This window comes from Ambystoma mexicanum, chromosome 2p, assembly GCF_040938575.1.
Source record: "Ambystoma mexicanum isolate Mex_15411 chromosome 2p, UKY_AmexF1_1, whole genome shotgun sequence".
Taxonomy (NCBI): domain Eukaryota; kingdom Metazoa; phylum Chordata; class Amphibia; order Caudata; family Ambystomatidae; genus Ambystoma; species Ambystoma mexicanum.
Genome location: NC_090923.1, coordinates 1,478,835,382 through 1,478,856,231, shown reverse-complemented (window position 1 = coordinate 1,478,856,231; position 20,850 = coordinate 1,478,835,382). Strand labels below are relative to the sequence as shown.

At 46.8% G+C, this 20,850-nt stretch overlaps 1 protein-coding gene across 1 annotated transcript in view; it reads right to left on the bottom strand.

Annotated features, from left to right (window-relative positions):
* Positions 1 to 15,194, bottom strand: part of LOC138567904 (ectonucleotide pyrophosphatase/phosphodiesterase family member 7-like) — a 416,216-nt gene extending 401,022 nt beyond the window's left edge. The window contains exons 1-2 of the mRNA XM_069646404.1: positions 14,964 to 15,194; positions 12,088 to 12,174 (exon numbers count right to left, since the gene is read on the bottom strand). Coding sequence (XP_069502505.1) covers positions 12,088 to 12,174; positions 14,964 to 15,194 — 318 coding nt within the window. The remainder of the gene's footprint in view (positions 1 to 12,087; positions 12,175 to 14,963) is intronic.
* Positions 15,195 to 20,850: the final 5,656 nt, after the last annotated feature.

Here is a 20,850-nt window from a genome sequence, read left to right as displayed (position 1 = left end):
TCAAGACCTATTAACATACATAGCCACGATCAATAGACTCATAGTTGAAGCAGAATGGCCAGTGGAGAAGAGAACCACGTTATTTCATCAGGGGTTGCGGGGGGAGCTCAAGGATGTTCTCCCACAAGTAGTAAACCCCCCGAAAGACTGCTCAGAATTCATTGACCTTGTTGTTCAACTGGATCATAGGTTGCAGGACCGAAGAGCAGATCGACCAGACCGGACCCTCGCCCTATGTGTGGCGTTCAAAGGACAATATTGCCCACACAACGGAAGGTTCAGGAGAACCAATGCAAATCGGGGGGGTCAGATCCCCTTTCACTAAAGCGGAAAGGGATAAAAGGAGACAACAGCAGTTATGTCTGTACTGTGGAGGTCAGGTCATTTCCTTAAAGAGTGCCCTGTGAAGCCACCGAGGAGGACGGTAGGGGCCACAGACAAGGAAGACACCATCAAGGAATCGGAAAACTCCACAGTCCGGCAAGTATAGGGGTCCACTTGTCGAGTGAAGAAAGTGAACTACAGACCTCCCATTTTGCACTATCTGTGGTCTTGATCAATCACCAACAACCATCTCTGATGCACGCAGTAAGAGCGTACATTGACAGTGGAGCCGTTGGCAATTACATCGACCCGGATCTTGCTGCAAAGATGGGGCTTCCGCTACGCCCTAAATCAACCACCGACACTGTTACCACTGTCGACGGCACAGAAATAGCTTCTGGTCCAGTATCCCAATGCACTGCAGCTTTAACCCTTCTGTGCCAGGATGGACACCAAGAATCTATCGTTTTCAACCTCATTAAGGCACCACAGTTCCGGTTGATTTTGGGAATGCCATGGTTGGTAGCTCACAATCCTCGAATCGATTGGCGAGCAAAAGAATTGGCCTTTCCCGAGACTTGCGCCCACACATGTTATCGCCAAGAGAAACAACCAATAGATACCAGAACCTCCACGCTTGCGACTGTGGCAATCGGCACCCTACCAAGTGAATACTAGGACTTTCAAGATGTCTTTCAGAAAGAACAGGCTAATACCCTGCCACTGCACAGACCATACGATTGCCAAATCGACCTGATACCCGGCGCACAAATCCCTTGTGGGTGAATTTACGCACTCACGGAACCAGAAAACCAGCACCTGAAGGCCTATCTTGACCAATACCTGGCCAACGGGTTCATCCATCCCCGGAAGTCTCCAGCAGCCAGTCCTCTATTCTTCGTACCGAAAAAGGAGGGGGACTTGAGAACATGCATCGACTATTGCTCACTGAACCAGATTACCGTAAAAAACCGCTACCCCCTGCCACTGATCCCTGAATTGCTTGATCAAGTCAAAGATGCCCAAATCTACACAAAACTAGACCTGAGTGGGGCATATCACCTTGTTCGCGTAAAACAGAGGGACAAATGGAAAATTCTTTTCGCACCAAATGCGGCTTGTACGAATATCAAGTAATGCCCTTTGGCCTTTGCAACGCGCCTAGAGCATTTCAATACTTCATGAACGATGTCCTACGGAAATTTATTGATGTCTCTAGTGTACATCAACGATATTCTAGTATATTCCGCATCAAAGCAGGACCACATTAAACACGTCCGATCCGTATTGGAGAAACTCTGTCAACACCAGCTGTACGCCAAGCTCGAAAAGTGCTCATTCCACGTCTCTGAGGTGGAATTCCTGGGCTTTATTCTCAGCCCGAATGGAATCCAGATGGATGTACACAAGGTAGACGCTATCCTGAACTGGCCATCCCCAAATTCATTCAAGAGGGTTCAAAGTATGCTGGGTTTTGCAAACTTCTACCGCCGGTTCATCCCAGGATTTTCACAAATCGTGCATCCCATCACATATTGCTAAGGAAAAGCAACAAAAAGTTCCAGTGGACAACAGAAGCCGAGGAAGCTTTCCAGGAACTCAAAGCAACATTCACATCTGCCCCAATCTTACGCCACCCTCGCCCTGATCTCCCATACCTGGTGGAAACGGACGCCTCCAGCATGGCTATGGGAGCCGTCCTCTCACAAAAGGACCCCGAAACGGGCCAGTTATACCCTGTTGCCTTCTGGTCGCGTAAATTCACACCCCCTGAACTCAATTACGCTATCACAGACAAAGAACTCCTGGCCATTAGGTCAGCCTTTAAGGCATGGCGGCACTACCTCTTGGGCGCCAGACACACAATCACCGTAATAACTGACCACCGGAACCTCCAGTAACTAAAAACGGCAAAGGCCCAATCCTCGCGACAACTACGTTGGGCTCTTTTTTTTGCTGAATATGACTATGTGATTACATTTCGACCAGGGGTGAAAAACAGGAAGGCCGATGCCCTTTCCCATATGGGGGTGGAAGAGCAAGGGTATCAGACCCCTGACCCAATAATAATCATCCCGATTGACAAGCTCATAGGAATCACAGCAACCATAACTCAGAAAGAATTACATGAAGAAATCCAAAACCTGATGAGTCCGAAGCAATTACAAGCGTGGAGTGCACAAGGAGAACATTACATGATAAAAGATCAGTTGCCCTACTTCAGGAATCGTTTATTCTTACCAAACCAAGAACTACGAGAACAAGCCATGTCCGCTTATCATGAATCCTTGATCGTGGGCCACCCCAGAATCGCTAAAATCCTAGCAAAGGTAAAACAAAATTATTGGTGGCCCACGTGGCGTAAAGACATTATCCAATTCATCCTATCTTGTGGAGTGTGTGCTCAAAACAAGTCATCCAAGCAGAAACCGGCTGGGCTATTACAACCATTGGAAATCCCACCAGCACCCTGGCACACGTTGTCCCTCGATTTTATTACTGACTTACCACCCAGTCAAGGGTTTAACACTATTCTTGTGGTCGTGGACCTATTTTCAAAAATGGCACATTTCATTCCTCTTAAGGGGATCCCAAATGCTTCCACTCTGGCAAAGGTATTTCTTGAAGGCATCGTACGGCTCTATGGGTTTCCTTCAGTTTTAGTCTCAGACCCAGGTACTCAATTCGTATCTAACTTCTGGAGAAAACGCTGCTCTATGGCCCAGATCGACATCCGGCTATCCACCAGTCACCATCCCCAAACGGATGGTCAAACTGAGAGGACAAATCAGACGCTCGAGCAGTATCTGCGTTGAATGTTACACCAAGCTGAAGGAAGCTGATTCGAACTATTATGGATAGCTGAATATGCTTATAATAATTCCCTACACACCAGCACTGGGCAGACACCCTTTTATATCATGTATGGCAGGCACCTACGTACTTCTGAGTTGGACGTTCCTACAACCCTGGAAATGCCAGCAGTCAAAACCTTACAAACGACCATTTCTCAAACCTTTAAAAGGGCAGCTGAACACCTACTTCAAGCTAAGAATCGCCAAAAGAAGTTTGCTGATCAACACTGAGCAAAGGCACCCAACTACTGTTACGATGGGTCTCCGACGCGGTTTGTTATGGAACCGCTGGCGGCTTCAGCCAAAGTTGCGGCTTTGTTCCTCCAACATGGCGCCTGTGCTCGGAGTCAATGGTCTAGTTGTCAGGACGGAAGACGGAAGCGAAGCTCCACCTCCCATCCCGGAAACGCTACAAGAATCCACGTCTCCTGGACAACAACGCGTTGCTACTGCTATCAGAGGCTTCGCTTCGTGAGTTGCCGTTAGGAACCTTACGCTACTATTTCCTTAGAACCTTTGTATCTACTAACCCTTGAATTCTCTCCTTTTCTTTTCGAGCAGGGAAGCCCCGCCTCCTCTGTCACCCACGATTGCGTTACCGACTCCATTCGACCACCGAGAGCGGTGTGTCTCAACCTCCACTCATGTAAGCTTCTTTCCGTTTTGTACCCGGTAACCAGATTTATAGGTCAGGCCTTTCCCCTTCTAAATTACTCGTTCCTTATTCCTCCCAAAGAAACCCAGCTTTTCAGCTTGCCATCCTGCTCCTTCTCGGAACCCCGTTTGGGATCCATCTCTTAAGGCACGCACACTTACAAACAGCGATTGGAAATCCTCTGCCGACACCCAGTACCTACCACTGGCAGGTATTACAACTCTCATCCAACACTCATAGGAAATCCGATACCATCACCTTCGCTAACTTCTATATGTTTATTCCCAGATCTTTCCTGAGCCTGATACTTCATAGACAAACTACTTACCTACCGTCAGAAGACTTCATCACGCAAGATCTTTGAGAGTTTGAAACCAGCTCTACACCCGGCGCTCTCTACCGGTAACCGGGTTTTCTTCCCCACGAGGGTTTCCCGGGAGTCTCCTTTGGATACCTGAGTTGGACGGTGTCGGAAGCTGGTTCCAGGTAGATCTATCTATTCTTCATTTCTTGGACGAAGACAAGGTAGGCCTTGTTGTATTGTTCTTGCCGGCGAGTTTGCATGTGGGGATTTTCCAGAGAGTTAAGAGTTAAATTGTAACAATTATCAACGCCCGGAAAATAAAAGCTCTGGAGGACTCACAGGGGAAACTCGGGCATTAACAATGGAACAGCAGCTACAACAAATGATGGCCGCCATGCAGACCCTTTCTGCAGAGGTCCAACAGTTAAAATTGGAAAACACTGCATTGCGACAGCAAGAGGGACAGACAGCCCGGAGCTAAGAAGTCCCTCCAGGGCCTTTACCAGGCGGTCAATATGATGGCAATCCCCAGGCCGTGAAAGAATTCCTTGAATCTTGCACAGTGCAGTTTGCCTTTAAGGCAGCCTTTTTTCCCACGGACACAGACAAAGTGGGCCATATGATTGCACAAATGACAGGAGCAGCCTTAGCATGGGCCACTCCTTTAGTCACCAATAACAACCCCATTTTAGACTCCTATCCGGCATTTTGCAACAGTATCCGCAGTATGTTCAGCAGACAAGAGGTGGTTGTCGCCTCTCAGGAAAAGCTCCTTGATTTAAAACAAGGGAACCTGGATATCCTAGCCTATATAACTACTTTTAAAAGGATGGCCGCCGACACCTCTTGGGCGGACGATGCACTGATAACCCTCTTTAGAAGAGGGTTATCGGAAGAACTAAAAGACGAGGTGTCTCGAGTCCCGAGACCTTCCAATCTGACTGAATTTATTGCCCTAGTGATGCAGTTAGATTATAGACTCCAGGAAAGGAACAGAGAAAAACGAAAAGGAAAGAACCCTAGATACCATATGGAATCCTTTTCTTCTCCTCATAAACCGAATACTAGCGAGGAGCCAATGCAATTAGGTAACGCAAGGGGTCCTCTCGCCCCTGCAGAACGTGCACAGAGAAAAACACAAGGATTGTGTATGTACTGTGGATCCAACAGTCATACTGTTAAAGAATGTACGGTTGCACCCCCGAGGAAACCGGGAAATGCCAATGCCCGACCGTAAAGGGGACAACAGCTTCGGGTTCTTCAACTACTCTTAGTCCCCTTCCAAATTACACTATCAGTCCTTCTACCCTAGCAGATGGAAACACCATGATTACTTTAAGTGTTTCATTGGCTTGGGATAACATGTGTCTTGTTAACGTTCCCGCCTTAATAGACAGCGGAGCCGCGGGCAACTTTATCGATGATGTTTGGGCAAGAAAACATGCTATCCCACGTACTACCAAGACCATAGCCATCCCAGTGGAAAGCGTCGACGGTAGCCCTCTTATATCTGGGCCCATTAAGGATCACACAAGAGCCTTAAAAATGACGGTGGCCTCCCATCATGAGAACATTGGGCTAGACATCATTAAGACCGCTCATTATCCGGTAATTTTAGGTATCCCGTGGTTAAGGGTCCATAACCCCTATATCAACTGGACGGCGGGTACTCTTTTCTTAGGTTCCGAACATTGTGTTCACGGTCACCTTTCAGCTAAACCCCCTTCACCAAATCCTGAGCAGGAGGCAGGGATTGCCAATACCATAGTAAATGAAGTCTCTTCCCTACCAGCAGAATACCATTCATTCCGTTCTATCTTTTCTCAGTCTGAGTTTTCAGAACTTCCCCCTCACCGGAGGGACGATTGTGCGATAGACCTCATCCCAGATCGTCCTCTTCCTTTCGGGAGTATGTATATCCTATCAGCCAAAGAAAAGGAAGTACTAAAAGAATATCTACACACACATATCAAGAACGGTCTGATTTCCGAGTCCACTTCCCCCGCAGCAGCTTCATTATTCTTTATACCAAAAAAAGACACCACCGAGCTCCGTCCTTGCATCGACTTTAGGGGTTTAAACAAAATCACCATCCCGGACAAATATCCCATGCCTCTCATCCCCGATATATTAGAAGCAGTGCAAGGAGCCAAAGTTTACACCAAGCTTGACTTAAGAGGAGCCTACCACTTGATTCGAATAAAGGCTGGAGACGAATGGAAGACGGCTTTTCGCACGCCGTTTGGTCATTACCAGTATCGCGTCATGAATGTATTTCAAAGATTTATGGATCACATTTTTGCAGACATCAGCTTGCATTATGTTATCATTTATCTGGATAACATCTTGATTTTTTCTTCTACCTGGGAAGAACATGTCTAACATGTAAAGGAAGTGTTAACGCGGCTGCAACAGAATCATCTGTTCTGTAAACTGGAGAAGTGTGAATTTCACAAAACCACCATTTCCTACTTAGGCTACGTTCTTTCTCAACAAGGTATTGCTATGGATCCTGGCAAGATATCGGCAATCACGGAATGGCCCTCTCCCCGATCTATTAAAGACATTCAACGATTCCTAGGTTTCGCCAACTTTTATAGAAGATTCATCCCACATTTCTCCTTGCTGACCAAACCCCTAACGTATCTGCTTGTAACGCTCACCTGATTCTCGCAGAGGCGCCGGTCTTGACTGGGCGACTACCGTATCTTCAAAGGTGATGTGTAGCACCCGGTTGGCTCTTTGGGCTGGACCTCTGTGCACTGTATGCCTGACGTGTAGAGCAAGATGTCTTAGGTAAGTGAATGCCGAGCTCTCCATCTGCCTCGGGGCAGGGTGCTGTAACCAGTTTCTTCACTGGATAGGTAGCGCAGGCCTCTTGACTTCAGAGGACTGCTGTCCGTCGTTTACTGCACGAACGGTAAGTTTCGAGTCATTCAAATGTCTGTAAAGTCTTTAGTAATGATGTCTCTTGTTTTGCAGGGTTCCGGCGATGGCGGATGACGGGCTGAAGTGAGTTGAAGATGGAGCCCGTGTGAAGAATAGAAGCGCCTGGAAGCACGTAAGTAAGCGCTTGTTGCCTGCTTCACGATGCGCTCTAACTGTCTTTTTATTTTGCAGGTACGAGTTTGGAGCGGCTGCAGGGTGCCGGAATACCCACTGGATTAGATGTGGAAAGGAGTAATGGCACGTGAGTATTAAAGTTCCCCAATGTCTTAAACGCACCTTGTTTTGTCTTTCAGATGCGGGATGCAGCGCCGAAGGCCTCCGGAGCGTGCGAAGAGTTGGTAAGCTTTTGTCTTTCAGATGCCGGAATGCAGTGTGAAGACCTCCGGAGCGCACAAAGAGTAGGTAAGCCTTTGCCTTTCAGATGCCGGAATGCTAACCTGTTCTTCCTTGTCTTTATAGGTGTTGCTGAAGACTGGATTCAGGATGGTAAGCCTTTGCCTTTCAGATGCCGGAATGCTAACCTGTTCTTTCTTGTCTTTATAGGTGTTGCTGAAGACTGGATTCAGGATGGTAAGCCTTTTTCCTTAGGCCCAGGACCGGATGCAGAAGACACGATGAGCGTTTTGCTGCAGAGGTTGCAGAATAACGCAAAGCAAAATTCATCCACCGGGTGTGGTTTAAATAGCCTCCTGTAGTGCTTCGGTGTCTCCTTCCACAGCCACGCCTAGGTAAGAAAAGAGTTCCTGCTTTCCAGAAGAGTTCCAGTGTTCTGAATCTAGGGAGTGGCTCCAGCCCCACCCAACAGGAAAAGTAGTTCCAAACAGAAGGGGATCAGAGGCTCAACTGGCAGACAAGTAAGCAGCATGGTCTGCTGCAGGTAAGTCCACCCAAGCATTATGAGCCCGGCGCTTCCAGCGCTGGGATTGGGCATATTCATGAGCCTGGTGCCACTGGCGCCAGGACTGGGTCCAAAAGGTCCCAATTGGGACTGGTTGGCACTCGGAACCTGGCTTATGGATCTGCTTCCAAGGGAGTTGGGAAAACCCTGACCTTTTGGAAGCAGAGATCATGACACTGCTGAAAAAAGACATCCCATTTGTTTGGACCGCTGAGACACAGAGATCATTTGAACAACTCAAGATTCTTTTTACTCAGGCTCCTATTTTAACAGTACCAGATCAACGACGACAATTCATTGTGGAGTCCGACGCATCCCAGTATGCCTTAGGGGCCGTCTTGCTTCAACCAGACGAACAGAACATAGAAAAACCAGTGGCTTATTTATCCAAGACTCTCTCACCGGCTGAACTTCACTACACGGTGTTGGAGAAAGAACTCCTAGCCATCAAACGGGCTTTTGAACAATGGCGTCACCTTCTTCTAGGGGCCCAACACCCTATAGAGGTCAGAACTGACCATCATAACCTCCGAACTTTACAGTACACACAAACCTGCAATAGCCGGCAGGCCCGATGGGCCCATTTCTTTTCTCCATATCGAATCAAATTTACTTTTGTTCCAGGAAACACCAATTTGAAGGCAGATGCTTTATCCAGAAAGACTCCTCAAGAAAAGGTCCCTTTTAAACCCGAACCTATGTTTCCAAGGACAATGTCCATATCTGTAGTTCGTCTCTTTCTGCAAAAATTGAAAGACAAGTCCAAAGACCTCGAGATCCTAGACTCTACCCTACTATCGACTCATGGATTAACGAGAAGCCAAGGTCTTTTGTTCAAAGGGGAAAAAGTCTACGTTCCTGATCCCGAGCTCCAAAAAGCAGTGTTACGATTATGCCATGATTCTCAGGCGGCAGGACATCGAGGGTTTACTAATACCCTGGAACTCATTCAGAGACATTTTTGGTGGCCTTCGGTATGCACTGATGTGCGAGACTATATCGCTTCCTGCACTGCCTGTCTGCAGACCAAGACACCTCGGTGTTCCCCTTTAGGGGAATTGGTGACCCCTCTACTACCAGTCAAACCCTGGCAGATAATCTCTACCGATTTCATAGTGGACTTACCCCTTTCTAAGGGGTGCAACACCATCATGGTCACCGTGGACAGTTTAACTAAAATGGCTCATTGTATCCCTTTGCCTACTATTCCCTCAGCAGCCATTATGGCACAGGTTTTTTTGGAACGCATCTTCTCTCTTCAGGGCCTCCCAGAAACTATAATTTCTGATAGAGGACCACAGTATACTTCGAGGTATTGGAAACGAATCTGTCAGGCTTTGGGAATTTCGAGAGCATTAAGCTCCGGCTTTCACCCGCAAACCAACGGGCAGACGGAGCGGCTGAATCAGACCCTGGAAGGGTACCTTCGCTGTTATGTCTCTTCAGCCCAAGACAACTGGAAGGATCTGCTACCCTTAGCAGAATTCGCCTATAACAATACTGCGCATTCTTCCATCAAAACCAGTCCCTTCTTTTGCACATATGGATTTCATCCTTCAGTCTTTCCTCATGTGACCTCCGCCCTTACCAAATTCCCGGATATCAACGCCTTGATCGATACCATTCAACAAGGCCATATCAAAGCAGGTCTGGCCCTACAAGAAGCCCAGACCAGGAGCAAGAAACAAGCCGACAGACATCGGACTCCTACCCCACAATTCGACATCGGGGATCAGGTGTGGCTGGCCAGCAAGTTTCTCCCCAGGCGACTCATTCCCTCTAAACTGTCACCCAAATATTTCGGTCCTTTTCCCATCATTGCCAGATTCGGACCTGTAGCCTTCAAACTCAGGCTCCCTAGGTCTTGGAGTCGCATTCATCCCACCTTTCACATCTCACAGCTAAAACCAGATGTTCGTAACCAATTCTCCAGTTCTACATGCGATTCTCCCCCTCCTGTGATGACGGACTCGGGTCCGGAGTATGAGATTTCAGGGATTTGTGACTCCCGTTACCATAGAGGGGTTCTTCAATACCTGGTGGACTGGAAGGGTTACTCCCCCTCTGACCGCTCCTGGGAACCTGCATCCGCGGTTCATGCTCCGCGGTTGGTTCGTGCTTTTTATCGCTTCCACCCGGGTAAGCCTGGATTTTCCTTCCTTGGAAGGGGGCATACTGTTACGATGGGTCTCCGACGCGGTTTGTTATGGAACCGCTGGCGGCTTCAGCCAAAGTTGCGGCTTTGTTCCTCCAACATGGCGCCTGTGCTCGGAGTCAATGGTCTAGTTGTCAGGACGGAAGACGGAAGCGAAGCTCCGCCTCCCATCCCGGAAACGCTACAAGAATCCACGTCTCCTGGACAACAACGCGTTGCTACTGCTATCAGAGGCTTTGCTTCGTGAGTTGCCGTTAGGAACCTTACGCTACTATTTCCTTAGAACCTTTGTATCTACTAACCCTTGAATTCTCTCCTTTTCTTTTCGAGCAGGGAAGCCCCGCCTCCTCTGTCACCCACGATTGCATTACCGACTCCATTCGACCACCGAGAGCGGTGTGTCTCAACCTCCACTCATGTAAGCTTCTTTCCGTTTTGTACCCGGTAACCAGATTTATAGGGTAGGCCTTTCCCCTTCTAAATTACTCTTTCCTTATTCCTCCCAAAGAAACCCAGCTTTTCAGCTTGCCATCCTGCTCCTTCTCGGAACCCCGTTTGGGATCCATCTCTAAAGGCACGCACACTTACAAACAGCGATTGGAAATCCTCTGCCGACACCCAGTACCTACCACTGGCAGGTATTACAACTCTCATCCAACACTCATAGGAAATACGATACCATCACCTTCGCTAACTTCTATATGTTTATTCCCAGATCTTTCCTGAGCCTGATACTTCATAGACAAACTACTTACCTACCGTTAGAAGACTTCATCACGCAAGATCTTTGAGAGTTTGAAACCAGCTCTACACCCAGCGCTCTCTACCGGTAACTGGGTTTTCTTCCCCACGAGGGTTTCCCGGGAGTCTCCTTTCGATACCTGAGTTGGAAGGTGTCGGAAGCTGGTTCCAGGTAGATCTATCTATTCTTCATTTCTTGGACGAAGACAAGGTAGGCCTTGTTGTATTGTTCTTGCCGGCGAGTTTGCATGTGGGGATTTTCCAGAGAGTTAAGAGTTAAATTGTAACAACTACCAAGTGGGAGACAAAGTCTGGCTGGCATCTAAACACGTGTCCATTAAAGGAACCAGAACTTTCTGACCAAGATACCTGGGTCCATTCACCGTCACCTCTGTGATAAATCCTGTGGCGGTCAGACTAGCTTTGCCGTCAAACATGCAGATTCATCCTGTGTTCCACGTGTCTCTCCTTAAACCTGTTCAACCTGGGACCCGGGTAGCAACGCCACTGCAGCCAGTAGTAGTCGTCAGGGAGCCAGAATTCGAAGTCAAGGACATCCTGGATTCAAAGTACGTCAGATCCAAATTATGCTACTTAGTAGACTGGAAGGGGTATGGTCCACAAGACAGGACATGGGAGCCTTGTGAGTACATCCATGCACCTCGCTTGCTTAGACGATTTCATCAAAACCATCCAAATAAACCAGGACTAGACAGAAGAGCCACCTTGAGAGGGACCTTGGGGGGGAGTGCTGTCATGATTCCTGCCCCTCATGTCCCCAGCCCTCAAAGATGTCAGGCTGGAGCCAGGCCACGATCACCTACATGGCCCTCAAGGACCTCTCCATCCCTCCAAAGACCCACTTGGAGTCAGACTTGGCGCTTGTGGCACCAGACTCACTCACTTGCATAGAATAACATTGGGAATTGGACTTGTAGTGCATTGATGGGGACAAGATGGATGCCCCCACATATTTCAGTTCCCAGAACTGCATGTGCAGTCTAGTCTTTTGGGTGTGGTTCAGCCCAGAGACACCTGGGATACCCAGACACTATTTAAGCCACGCCCAGGTTGAGAAACATGCTTTGCGTTTTCTGCACCTGCAGCGTGACACTCACTGTGTTTGGATCGGTCTCCAGTAGGCCTGCATCTTTCTTCTGCGCTAAGCTCCTGCAAGAACAAGAACACCATTAGGAACAGCCTTACCTTGCGGCGCTTCTGCCCATCATTTATCACTCCTTCTGTTATGCGGGCATCTTCGGCGGTGTCATTCCCATCCCGGCACGCCGCTTCCTGAGGAAAAGGGAAAAGAACAGAAAAAAGGCGTTAGTAAGCATTCAGCAAATCTTCGCTTATTTTTAAAGACTGTACGAGCTTCAACCGCTTACCTGAATCCCAGCCGCTCTGGGGGAACTCTGTCTCTGAAACATCTCATCCATCTGCAAGAGGGAAAAGACACTCCAGGTTAGTGTGGAAACACCTAGAGGCACCGCATACCGCACTTACTCACTGCATTTCTTCTTCATAACCGGCATCCATGCTGAAAACGTTGCGGCACCTAAAATACACAGAAAAAGAACACAGTTCAATACAAATACGAAAGGGTTGCATCGTGCATCGTGCTCTCACTCACTTTCAGCGCTACTCATCTCAGGAGCACATCGCCATCCCGGACACCGGCCATCATCTAAGGAAGGAAAGGAACGAAGTTATAGAAATGTTCAAAAGACTCATTATACTTACCTGTCGGAATCTTGCCAGTGAAGTAACTAGGCAGCAACGAGCCCGCATCAATCAACGCGCCCCTGCACTGAAAGCAAGAAAACAAGGTGAGCTGTGGATCAAAGGGAAGGGTTGGACCCCAGGGAAGAAGGGGTTCAAGCACACAGAGACAATAGGGAGTTAAACTCTACCAATCCTGTGTTTCAGGCCCAGTCTCCAGTCGAGTAGACTCCAGGGAAGGGTTCGAGGTCGTAAGAGGTTAGAACAGGCTGAGTGACGTCCCCGTGGATTCCAGGTGAGCGTTACAGATTTGTAGAAGTTGGCCCCTTGCCATTTCTTTCTGGGTAGGATGGCCGAGAAATATATTTCTGTTCCCCTCCAATTATGTGAAATGCCTGCTAGGGAGGAGCACATGTCCTCGAATAAATTTCTCCTTCCAATGGATACCAGGTCATTGCCCCTATGTGTATGACCAAAAATTCTGGCGGGTCTCTTTATGGGACCAGTTCTCCTAGGGTTTTGTGGATCTCGGCCCATCGTAGGCCTCTGTATCCCCACCATGAAGAAGTGGTGTTTCTGAAAGGTGGCCTTTCTTTGGTCTCCTCTGCCCATCGCCCCGTCCTGAAGATAAATGAGTGGCCGACTATCCTTGCTGATTGGAGAGCGGTCCTCCCTTCGCCTGTTGTTTCTGTAGGAAGGGGGAGAAAGAAAAATGAAGGAGGATGGCTATATTAGCTGTGGTCTGATGCATCTTTTGTAGCAATCTGACTTCCATCCCCCTATGTTTTTTAGTTGTTGGGGAGCTAGGCCTCCTTGCCATGCTGAGGTGGCGGCTCCTATTCTGAATGAATGGGTGCCAAAACCCTTGGTGTCCCACCCTGCTTTGCTGATTGCTTTCATCAGCACCCCTTTGAATTGGTAGCAGCTTAGTGCCGAGGCGTCCTTGTGGATTAGAAACCTCCCCCCTACCTTGGGCCTTTGCGTGTGATAAAGGTTGGTGATACATACTGGGCAGTTTGCTGCCTCATCAATGCAACAAATGTTGATGGTTGTTTTGGCCCCAGTTTTTCATTGTTGGATTTCTATGCTGACACTCTCTTGTCTAACCCTGACCTCCATGACACCCAGGCCATTGGTAGCCTTGGTGCTGGAGGCAATGAGCTCTCCGACACAGAAAGCCCCAAAGTATGCCAGGAAAAAAGCTGTTTTGAATAATAAGATCTCGTATGGAAGCCAGCATATGGCATCCAGCTGCTTTGCAATTTGTACCAGTTTGTTGAAATCTAGGGGGTGACGGGTGTCCACCTGGGGCCCTCTATTCTACCCCATCCTTTCCTTGCGTAGGAAATAAGAGCGCTCTGGGTGGGGTCTGAATCACCCCGTATTTTTGAAAAATACGAGATTGCAACTAGGTGTCTTTTTGCCCAATCTCTCTTAAAGCCTTGTTCATGCGCCCATTTTAAAAATATTTTTATGTCTTTAATCGTTATTAACTCTACATGGTTTACGCCTGTGGCTTTAAATACTGTTTGTAAGCACTTACTGTACTGCACCGCGGTGGTGCTTGCCAGTGCTTTCTCTGCCATCTCTGTTAGGAAGCCTAAAGAGTTGTTGGCCCCCGTTATTGAGGTGCCGGGTTCTTGTTGGGCATCCCGGCCATGGCTCTCTGGCGCTGGCGTTGATGCCGTTATTTTTGATTTTCCATTATTGCCCAGCATTCAGCTGGTATTGGTGTCATCTGTTCCTGGGCGTGAGGTGCTAGCTCCCGGAATCTTGGCCACTGAAAGCGAGATAAAACATATCCGCCCCAGCGATGTACTTTGCTTTGACCACAATGTTTTCTTGTAGTGTGACTGCTGTGATGGCTCGTAGGACTTTTAGCACTAGAGGGCATTTGGTAGACCTTCTGTTTATGGAGCCATGTTGTTGCACCAGTCCAAGAGTTCCGTGTTAGCTAGCTGCCTGCCCCAGATGTGTAATGTTAGCCAAATGGGAAATATTTCTAGGAGGGTGATGTTCTTAGTCCACCCCGCCTGTTGCCATGAGTTGGGCCAGTGTCCTGCCACCCACTCTGAGTCTAGTATGGCTCCAAACCCCTTACTCCCGGCTGCATCGGTGTAAAGGACCCTTTTTGTCCATGTGTTCAAAGGCGTACGCCAAAGTGAGGTCCCGTTGAAATCTTTGAGGAAATTCCCCCAAATTTCCATATCTTGTTTCACCTCTGTGCCTAGTCGGATGTGTAGGTGGGGTTTGGTGTATGATTTGATTTTTAGTTCCAGACTTCTGGAAAATACCCTCCCTTGGGGGATTATTCTAGCAGCGAAGTTGAGACTCCCTGCTAATGATTGAATTTCTCTAACTGTGCCCTTGTCTTTTGTTGTCAGGCCTTGTATTTTCTCCAGGAGTTCTGCAATTTTTGTCTTTGGGATCTTGCATAGGCACTGTACAGAGTCAATTTCAATGTCCAGGAAAATTATGTTGGTGGCAGGTTTGGTCGTTTTATCCTTTGCTAAAGGTATGCCCCATTGTGCGGCCATTCCTTCTAATTTCGCCAGGGCCTTGTTGCATTCATCAGAATTAGCTGGGCCCATTACCATGAAATCATCGAGGTAGTGTACTACTTTGGTCCCTGGTCTCTGTTTTTGGAAAGCCCATTGAAAAAAGGAGCTGAATTGCTCGAATAGGGCGCAGGATACTGCGCACCCCATGCAGAGGCATCTGTCTACATAGAATTTGTTGTTAAAAGTAAAACCTAAACATTGCTGGGAATCTGGGTGGACTGGCAATAGTCTGAAAGCAGATTGGATGTCTTATTTGACCATCAGGGCGTTCCTGCCACATTCCTGTATGAGTCTTACTGCCTCCTGGAAGTGTGTGTATGATACCGCGAATTTCGTGTGTGGAATGCCATTGTTTAGTGACTGGCCTTTGGGATAGGATAAGTGGTGAATTAGCCTCATTTTTCCAGGTTCTTTTTTGGGGACCAGCCCTAGTGGTGATATTATGTAATCTTTGAGGGGCATGTGGTGCCAGGGTCCTGCAATCCTGCCAACCAGCAATTCCTTCTTGATTTTGCTCTCCACTATTTGGGGGTTGTCCCTGGCTGACTTCAGGTTCATTGGGATGTTTTGTGACCCTGTGCCCTTAAAAGGGATGGTAAAACCCTTGGTGAAACCCTGCCAGATTGCCTCGCTGGTTTCCCTATCTGGGTAATTCATGAGTGAGTACTTCTCTAAAATTGTTTGGGTTGATGGGGGTTCTGCCTGGTGCCAAGCCTGGGGTTGAAAGGGAGTGGATGGTGCTAATCTTTTGCATTTTTGGCTGGCAGTCTGGTGCAGTTGCTTGCTGTGTGGTCACTGTTGCATTTTGTGCAAGCGTGTTCGTACCAGCATTCCTTACCCCAGGTGCACTGTTTTTTTCCAAAATTCCTGCATGGAATGTTGGCTTTTGGGGAGTGGTTTTTGTTCTGCCTGTGGGTATTAGACTGAGCCGCCCATTGCTGGTTCTTCCGAAAGGGCTGTTCCCCCTTTTTATGTTTCTCGTTATCGTTATTTCTGGGGCCCTGTGCATTTTTGTTATTTTTGGAGATGTTCTGTGAGGCCTCTTCCTCCGATGGGGGCTCAGCGTTTAACGTGTATAAGGCATTTTGGACCTTGTCCTATTCTATGGCTAGCCTCTCTGACATGCTTCTCCTAAATATGATATCATATGCTAGCCAGGTCTTCCATTTTTGAGTGATTTTTACTTCTCTTATTTTATCCATGTAAGCACATAGTTTTCTGCCATCATTGCGGAATTTTTCTTCGTATGTTGTTGCCAAGATGGTGAAGGCCTGTAGCCAGTTGTCCCAATTCTGTTCTACGTGGGCATTTCTGGCTATGGGTTTCTCTTCTATCTTTTTGGGATCCCTAAAAGCATCTTTCCCTTTGCGTTGGTCTTCTATAAGTGAAAAGATTTCTATGAACTCTTTGGCCCATATGGCCTCTTTGATTGTGGTGTCAATATTCCATGCTAGGCATCTTTTATGTATATTCAGTATTTCAGACTGGAAGGATTTTAATTTTAATTCTAATTGGGCGTTGCAGCTCATTGCTATGTCTGTTGGGTTGCTGTTGCTTTGCCCTGTCTGTCCCATTAGTTCTGTACTGGGGGTTGCCCATGCTTTTAAAGCACCTGTTGGGACTGCTGTGGCTGCAGTTGGCGCAATTGTGCTGGCAGCTGTTGGCATTGCTGGCACCTGTGGCAGTGGTGTGGCTGGGGCTGCTGTTGTTGGGATCGTTGCTGGTGGGGGGGGGTCACCGTTTTGGTAGGTTCTAGGGGTATGTTGGGTTTTAAGGGTCTCTGCTCCCCTGTTTGAGGTAATTGTTTCCCCCTCATTTCGTGCAATAATTGTTGCAGTTCTGAAATGTTCTCGCACAATTTTGCCAGTTTTTTGTTACCTTTTTTAGGGCCATCTGTCACTTTCTGTCTCTTTGGTGGTTTTGTGACGTCATCTTGATTGGGTGGTATGGGTGTCCCTTCCCTTGGTAGGCCGTACATATTCTCCCTGACCCATGCCCAACGGTAGTGTTCCGCTGCCTCGATGGCTGGCATAAGGTGGGGTGATTTGGGTTTCTGTGCCTGTGTTGTGGGTTCCAGTGATTTTCGTTTGGGACCCATGTTTCCTTTCAGCCTGTTTGATTAAAAGAAAGAAATTTGAAGAAGGTTGTGTTTGGCCCTGCAGGTATCTGAACCCTTGTCAGCAGTCTCGGCACAGATGTCAAAATTGGCTCCCTACTCGTTGTGCAATAGCACCGTCTATCATGCACATTATAATGCTTGTTGTATTATTCGTGGATTCTTATGGGCTTGCAAAAATTGTTGTTTCCCGTGCTGGGTAACTGTAGAGTGTTGCCCCAAAAAATATTTTGGTTTATGTTCAGACAAACTGCAGCAGTGGTCTTTGGTGAGCTGAAATTATTTCTTGTGCCCAGGTTCGAGTTATGCGTATAAACTATGCCTTTGTTGGTCACTGCAATTAATTGCATGTGCCCTGTTGGCGTGGTCCTTACAAAATGCCCCCAATTCTGTATGAACCAAAAGTTGTCTGCCTACTGCCTCAATTACAATGTTCGTTGTACTTTTGCAATAAGGTTTCCCAGAACGGGGTTTCCCCGCAGCCTCTGTGTTTAAACTTGCAACATTTCTATTGAAATTGATGTGCAGCCTGCGTTCCGGGTCTGCCGGCGAGCGACTGCCCGCAGATGTTTATCTTTGTTGCACGCGGTTAGAAAAACAGTGTTCTATTTCATGCTCGCAGCCCGGTGTGGCGGCTTACCTGAAATTGACATTTGACTGAATGTCAATTCCTATCTCCCACCAATTCTTTCTATTTATAACACTGCTATTCCACTACTTTCCGTTCTCCACCCACACACGTCTATTACCCTATTTCTCCTGTTCATTTCTTTTCTTTTTTTTACTCCAGTCATTGTGTTTGTCTCCATTGTCTTGTTTCTCCCTACCTTTCTTCTCTTATTTCACTGTACACCCCATCCCACACTTTACATTCACAATCCTAATTCCTCTTTACTGCTTCTTCTCCTCCTTGTGCTTCTTCACATTTCCACTCCTTTTCACTTCTTGCAACCAAACTCTGGAACTCCCTTCTTCAAGCTATCCACTATACCACCCTAACCCCCTTTGCATCTCTTCTGCACTTGCCCTCAAAGTTAATTTTCTCACTTCACTCTCTAAATGATTTTCTATATTTTTCTTTTGTATCGTGTTCTTGTCATTTGTATCATTACATACTATTTCTACCATTATATTTAAATTGTGTGGCACTTTGGCAAAACCACTTCATAAATTCAAATAAATACAAATACCCGAGTTGACACTGTAGAGCCCTTACAATGGACTCCAGAGACGAAGAAAGCTTTCATGAAGATAAATTCATGCTTAGCTGAAGTACCTACTTTGCACTCCCGGATTATGAAAAGGGATTCACTTTGTATTGTCATGATTATAGACCCATTGACTATTACAGTAAAGAATTGGATTCTGTGGCTGCCCGAATAATGCCTTGTTTGAGATCCGTTGCTGCATCAGCAGTAGAGCATGGTGAAAACATCCTGATAGTATATCTCCTGGAGGTAGTAGTGCCCCATGTCGTAGTTTCCATGTTATTGAAAACAAAGACACAGCATGTGTCCATTTCCCATAAAGGTAAATATGAAATCCTTTTTTTGAACTTTTGAACTCCTCAAACACGACTCCAACTAGGTGCTCTGTGCTGAACCCAGCTTCCCTAATCCCCACTCCTCAAAAAGGAGACCCACATGATAGTACCCACATGACTATGCAGCCATCAAGGACTGTTTATTAGTGCCCCATATTATCTCACTCATGTGCCTTTTTTTGAACCAGTCCTAGTGTACTTTGTTGATGTGTCTTGTTACTTGGATAAAAATGGGAAATTGGTTTTAGGGTATGCACTGGTTGAACCCGGGAAGGTGAGAGAGAGTGGAAGGTTGCCTGGAGTCACCTTTTGCCAGGTGGCAGAATTTGTGGCCCTTACCACAGCTTGATGCTTATCAGCACATCATTCATTTAAAATGTATATAGACTTGTGATGCACAGGGACTCTGATAAAGAATGGACAGTATGTGAAAGCTTTGTTGAACGCTATCATATTACCAGAAATAATTGTCATTGTTAAGTGAGTTTCCGATCAACCTTGGGATGATCCAAATGGTTGTGGCAATGATTTTACAGGACGTATCACTAAGTTGGTTGCAATGTCAGAATTTGAAGATGCAAATCCTCCCCGTCAGAGCCAGTTCTAATCCTTCCCCTTATTAAACTCTTGAAGAATTTGCCACTGTACAAGAAAAACCGCCCTCTATTGAAAACGATAACTTGATACGGAAGAGAAGTCAGTTGCACGATGACTTTCGTAGAGAGAGGACGAGCATCCGTCAGTGGCCACCAAGATTACAATATCTCACCTTGTTACACTGTATTATTGTCAGGCACATGTGGGTAGAGAAGGAATGGCCATGTCCTTGACTCAATGTTGACTTGCTACCTATGTTTCCAAGATGGCACAAAAATATTGTCACTGTTATATCATCGACTTCCAGAGTAATGTGGGAAATAGTATACCCTCCGCCCAGAGGGCACATCCTCCCCCTTACTCCAAATTGTGGGTCTCCAAATTGATTTTCTGCAGCTTCCCCACTTTAGTAATTGGTAACATCTTCTTGTTATCTTGGTTGTGTTTTCAGAGCGGGTGGAGACTTACCCAAGCAGGAATGCAGATACAATGTCTGTTGTTAAGATATTGGTGCACAACTTTGTCCCAAGGTTTGGAGTACCTTTTAACATCAATAGTGACCAGGGCACATGCTTCATAAATGTCATCATAAAAGCACTTTTGTCGACCCTAAAAATTCAGCATACTTTGCATTGCCCTCACCACCCCTAATGCACAGGACCAATAGAAAGACAAAACTTGGTTGAAGAACAAGCTGGCTAAGTGGTATCAATAAACTGATTTGAAAAGGCCTGAGGCCTTACCTAGTGTTGTTTAGCATGAGAGGTATCCCAAACAGAAAAACAACCATATGAAATTCATTATGGGCCCCCTCTGAAGCTGCCATTGTCTCCCCCTTGAAAAGCTGTATCCAATCTAAATACACTATTTTGACAAAAGTATTATTTGAAGAGAAATTTGAGACCAGAATAAACTTAAAGGAAGTAGATATTGCCAAACATGTTGCCTATGGTGGCAGGCGCATTGATCTTGAAGGCTGGTTTTGGTCTGTATTTAAATGTAATGATCGAACAGCAGAAGGAAAGGGATACGTTTCAAAAAGAGGAAGATTGCCTCTACTCAGTTGGTCACATCAGAGGAGACTGACGATTAAACTTGATCCCAGTGCTCAAGAGACTGTATATGCTGTGGAGCAAGACAATAGGTTAGCATCATTTGAACAGCACTGTGTTTTTCGTGATGAATTAGGTTCTTTGAAAGACTTCTATCACAGAATTAGGATGAAAACGGATGCAGTTCAAGTTTTTCAAAAAGTTAGACCGGTTCCCTTGGCCATCAGGTCTGCAGTAAAGGAAGAGCTGGAGAAGATGGAAAAACAAGGAGTTATAGAAAGTAGAATCTTCAGAATGGGTGTCTCCTTTGGTAATTGTACATAAGCCAAATGGAAAATTGAGATTGTGTATAGACCTTAGATGTGTCAATAAGTGTGT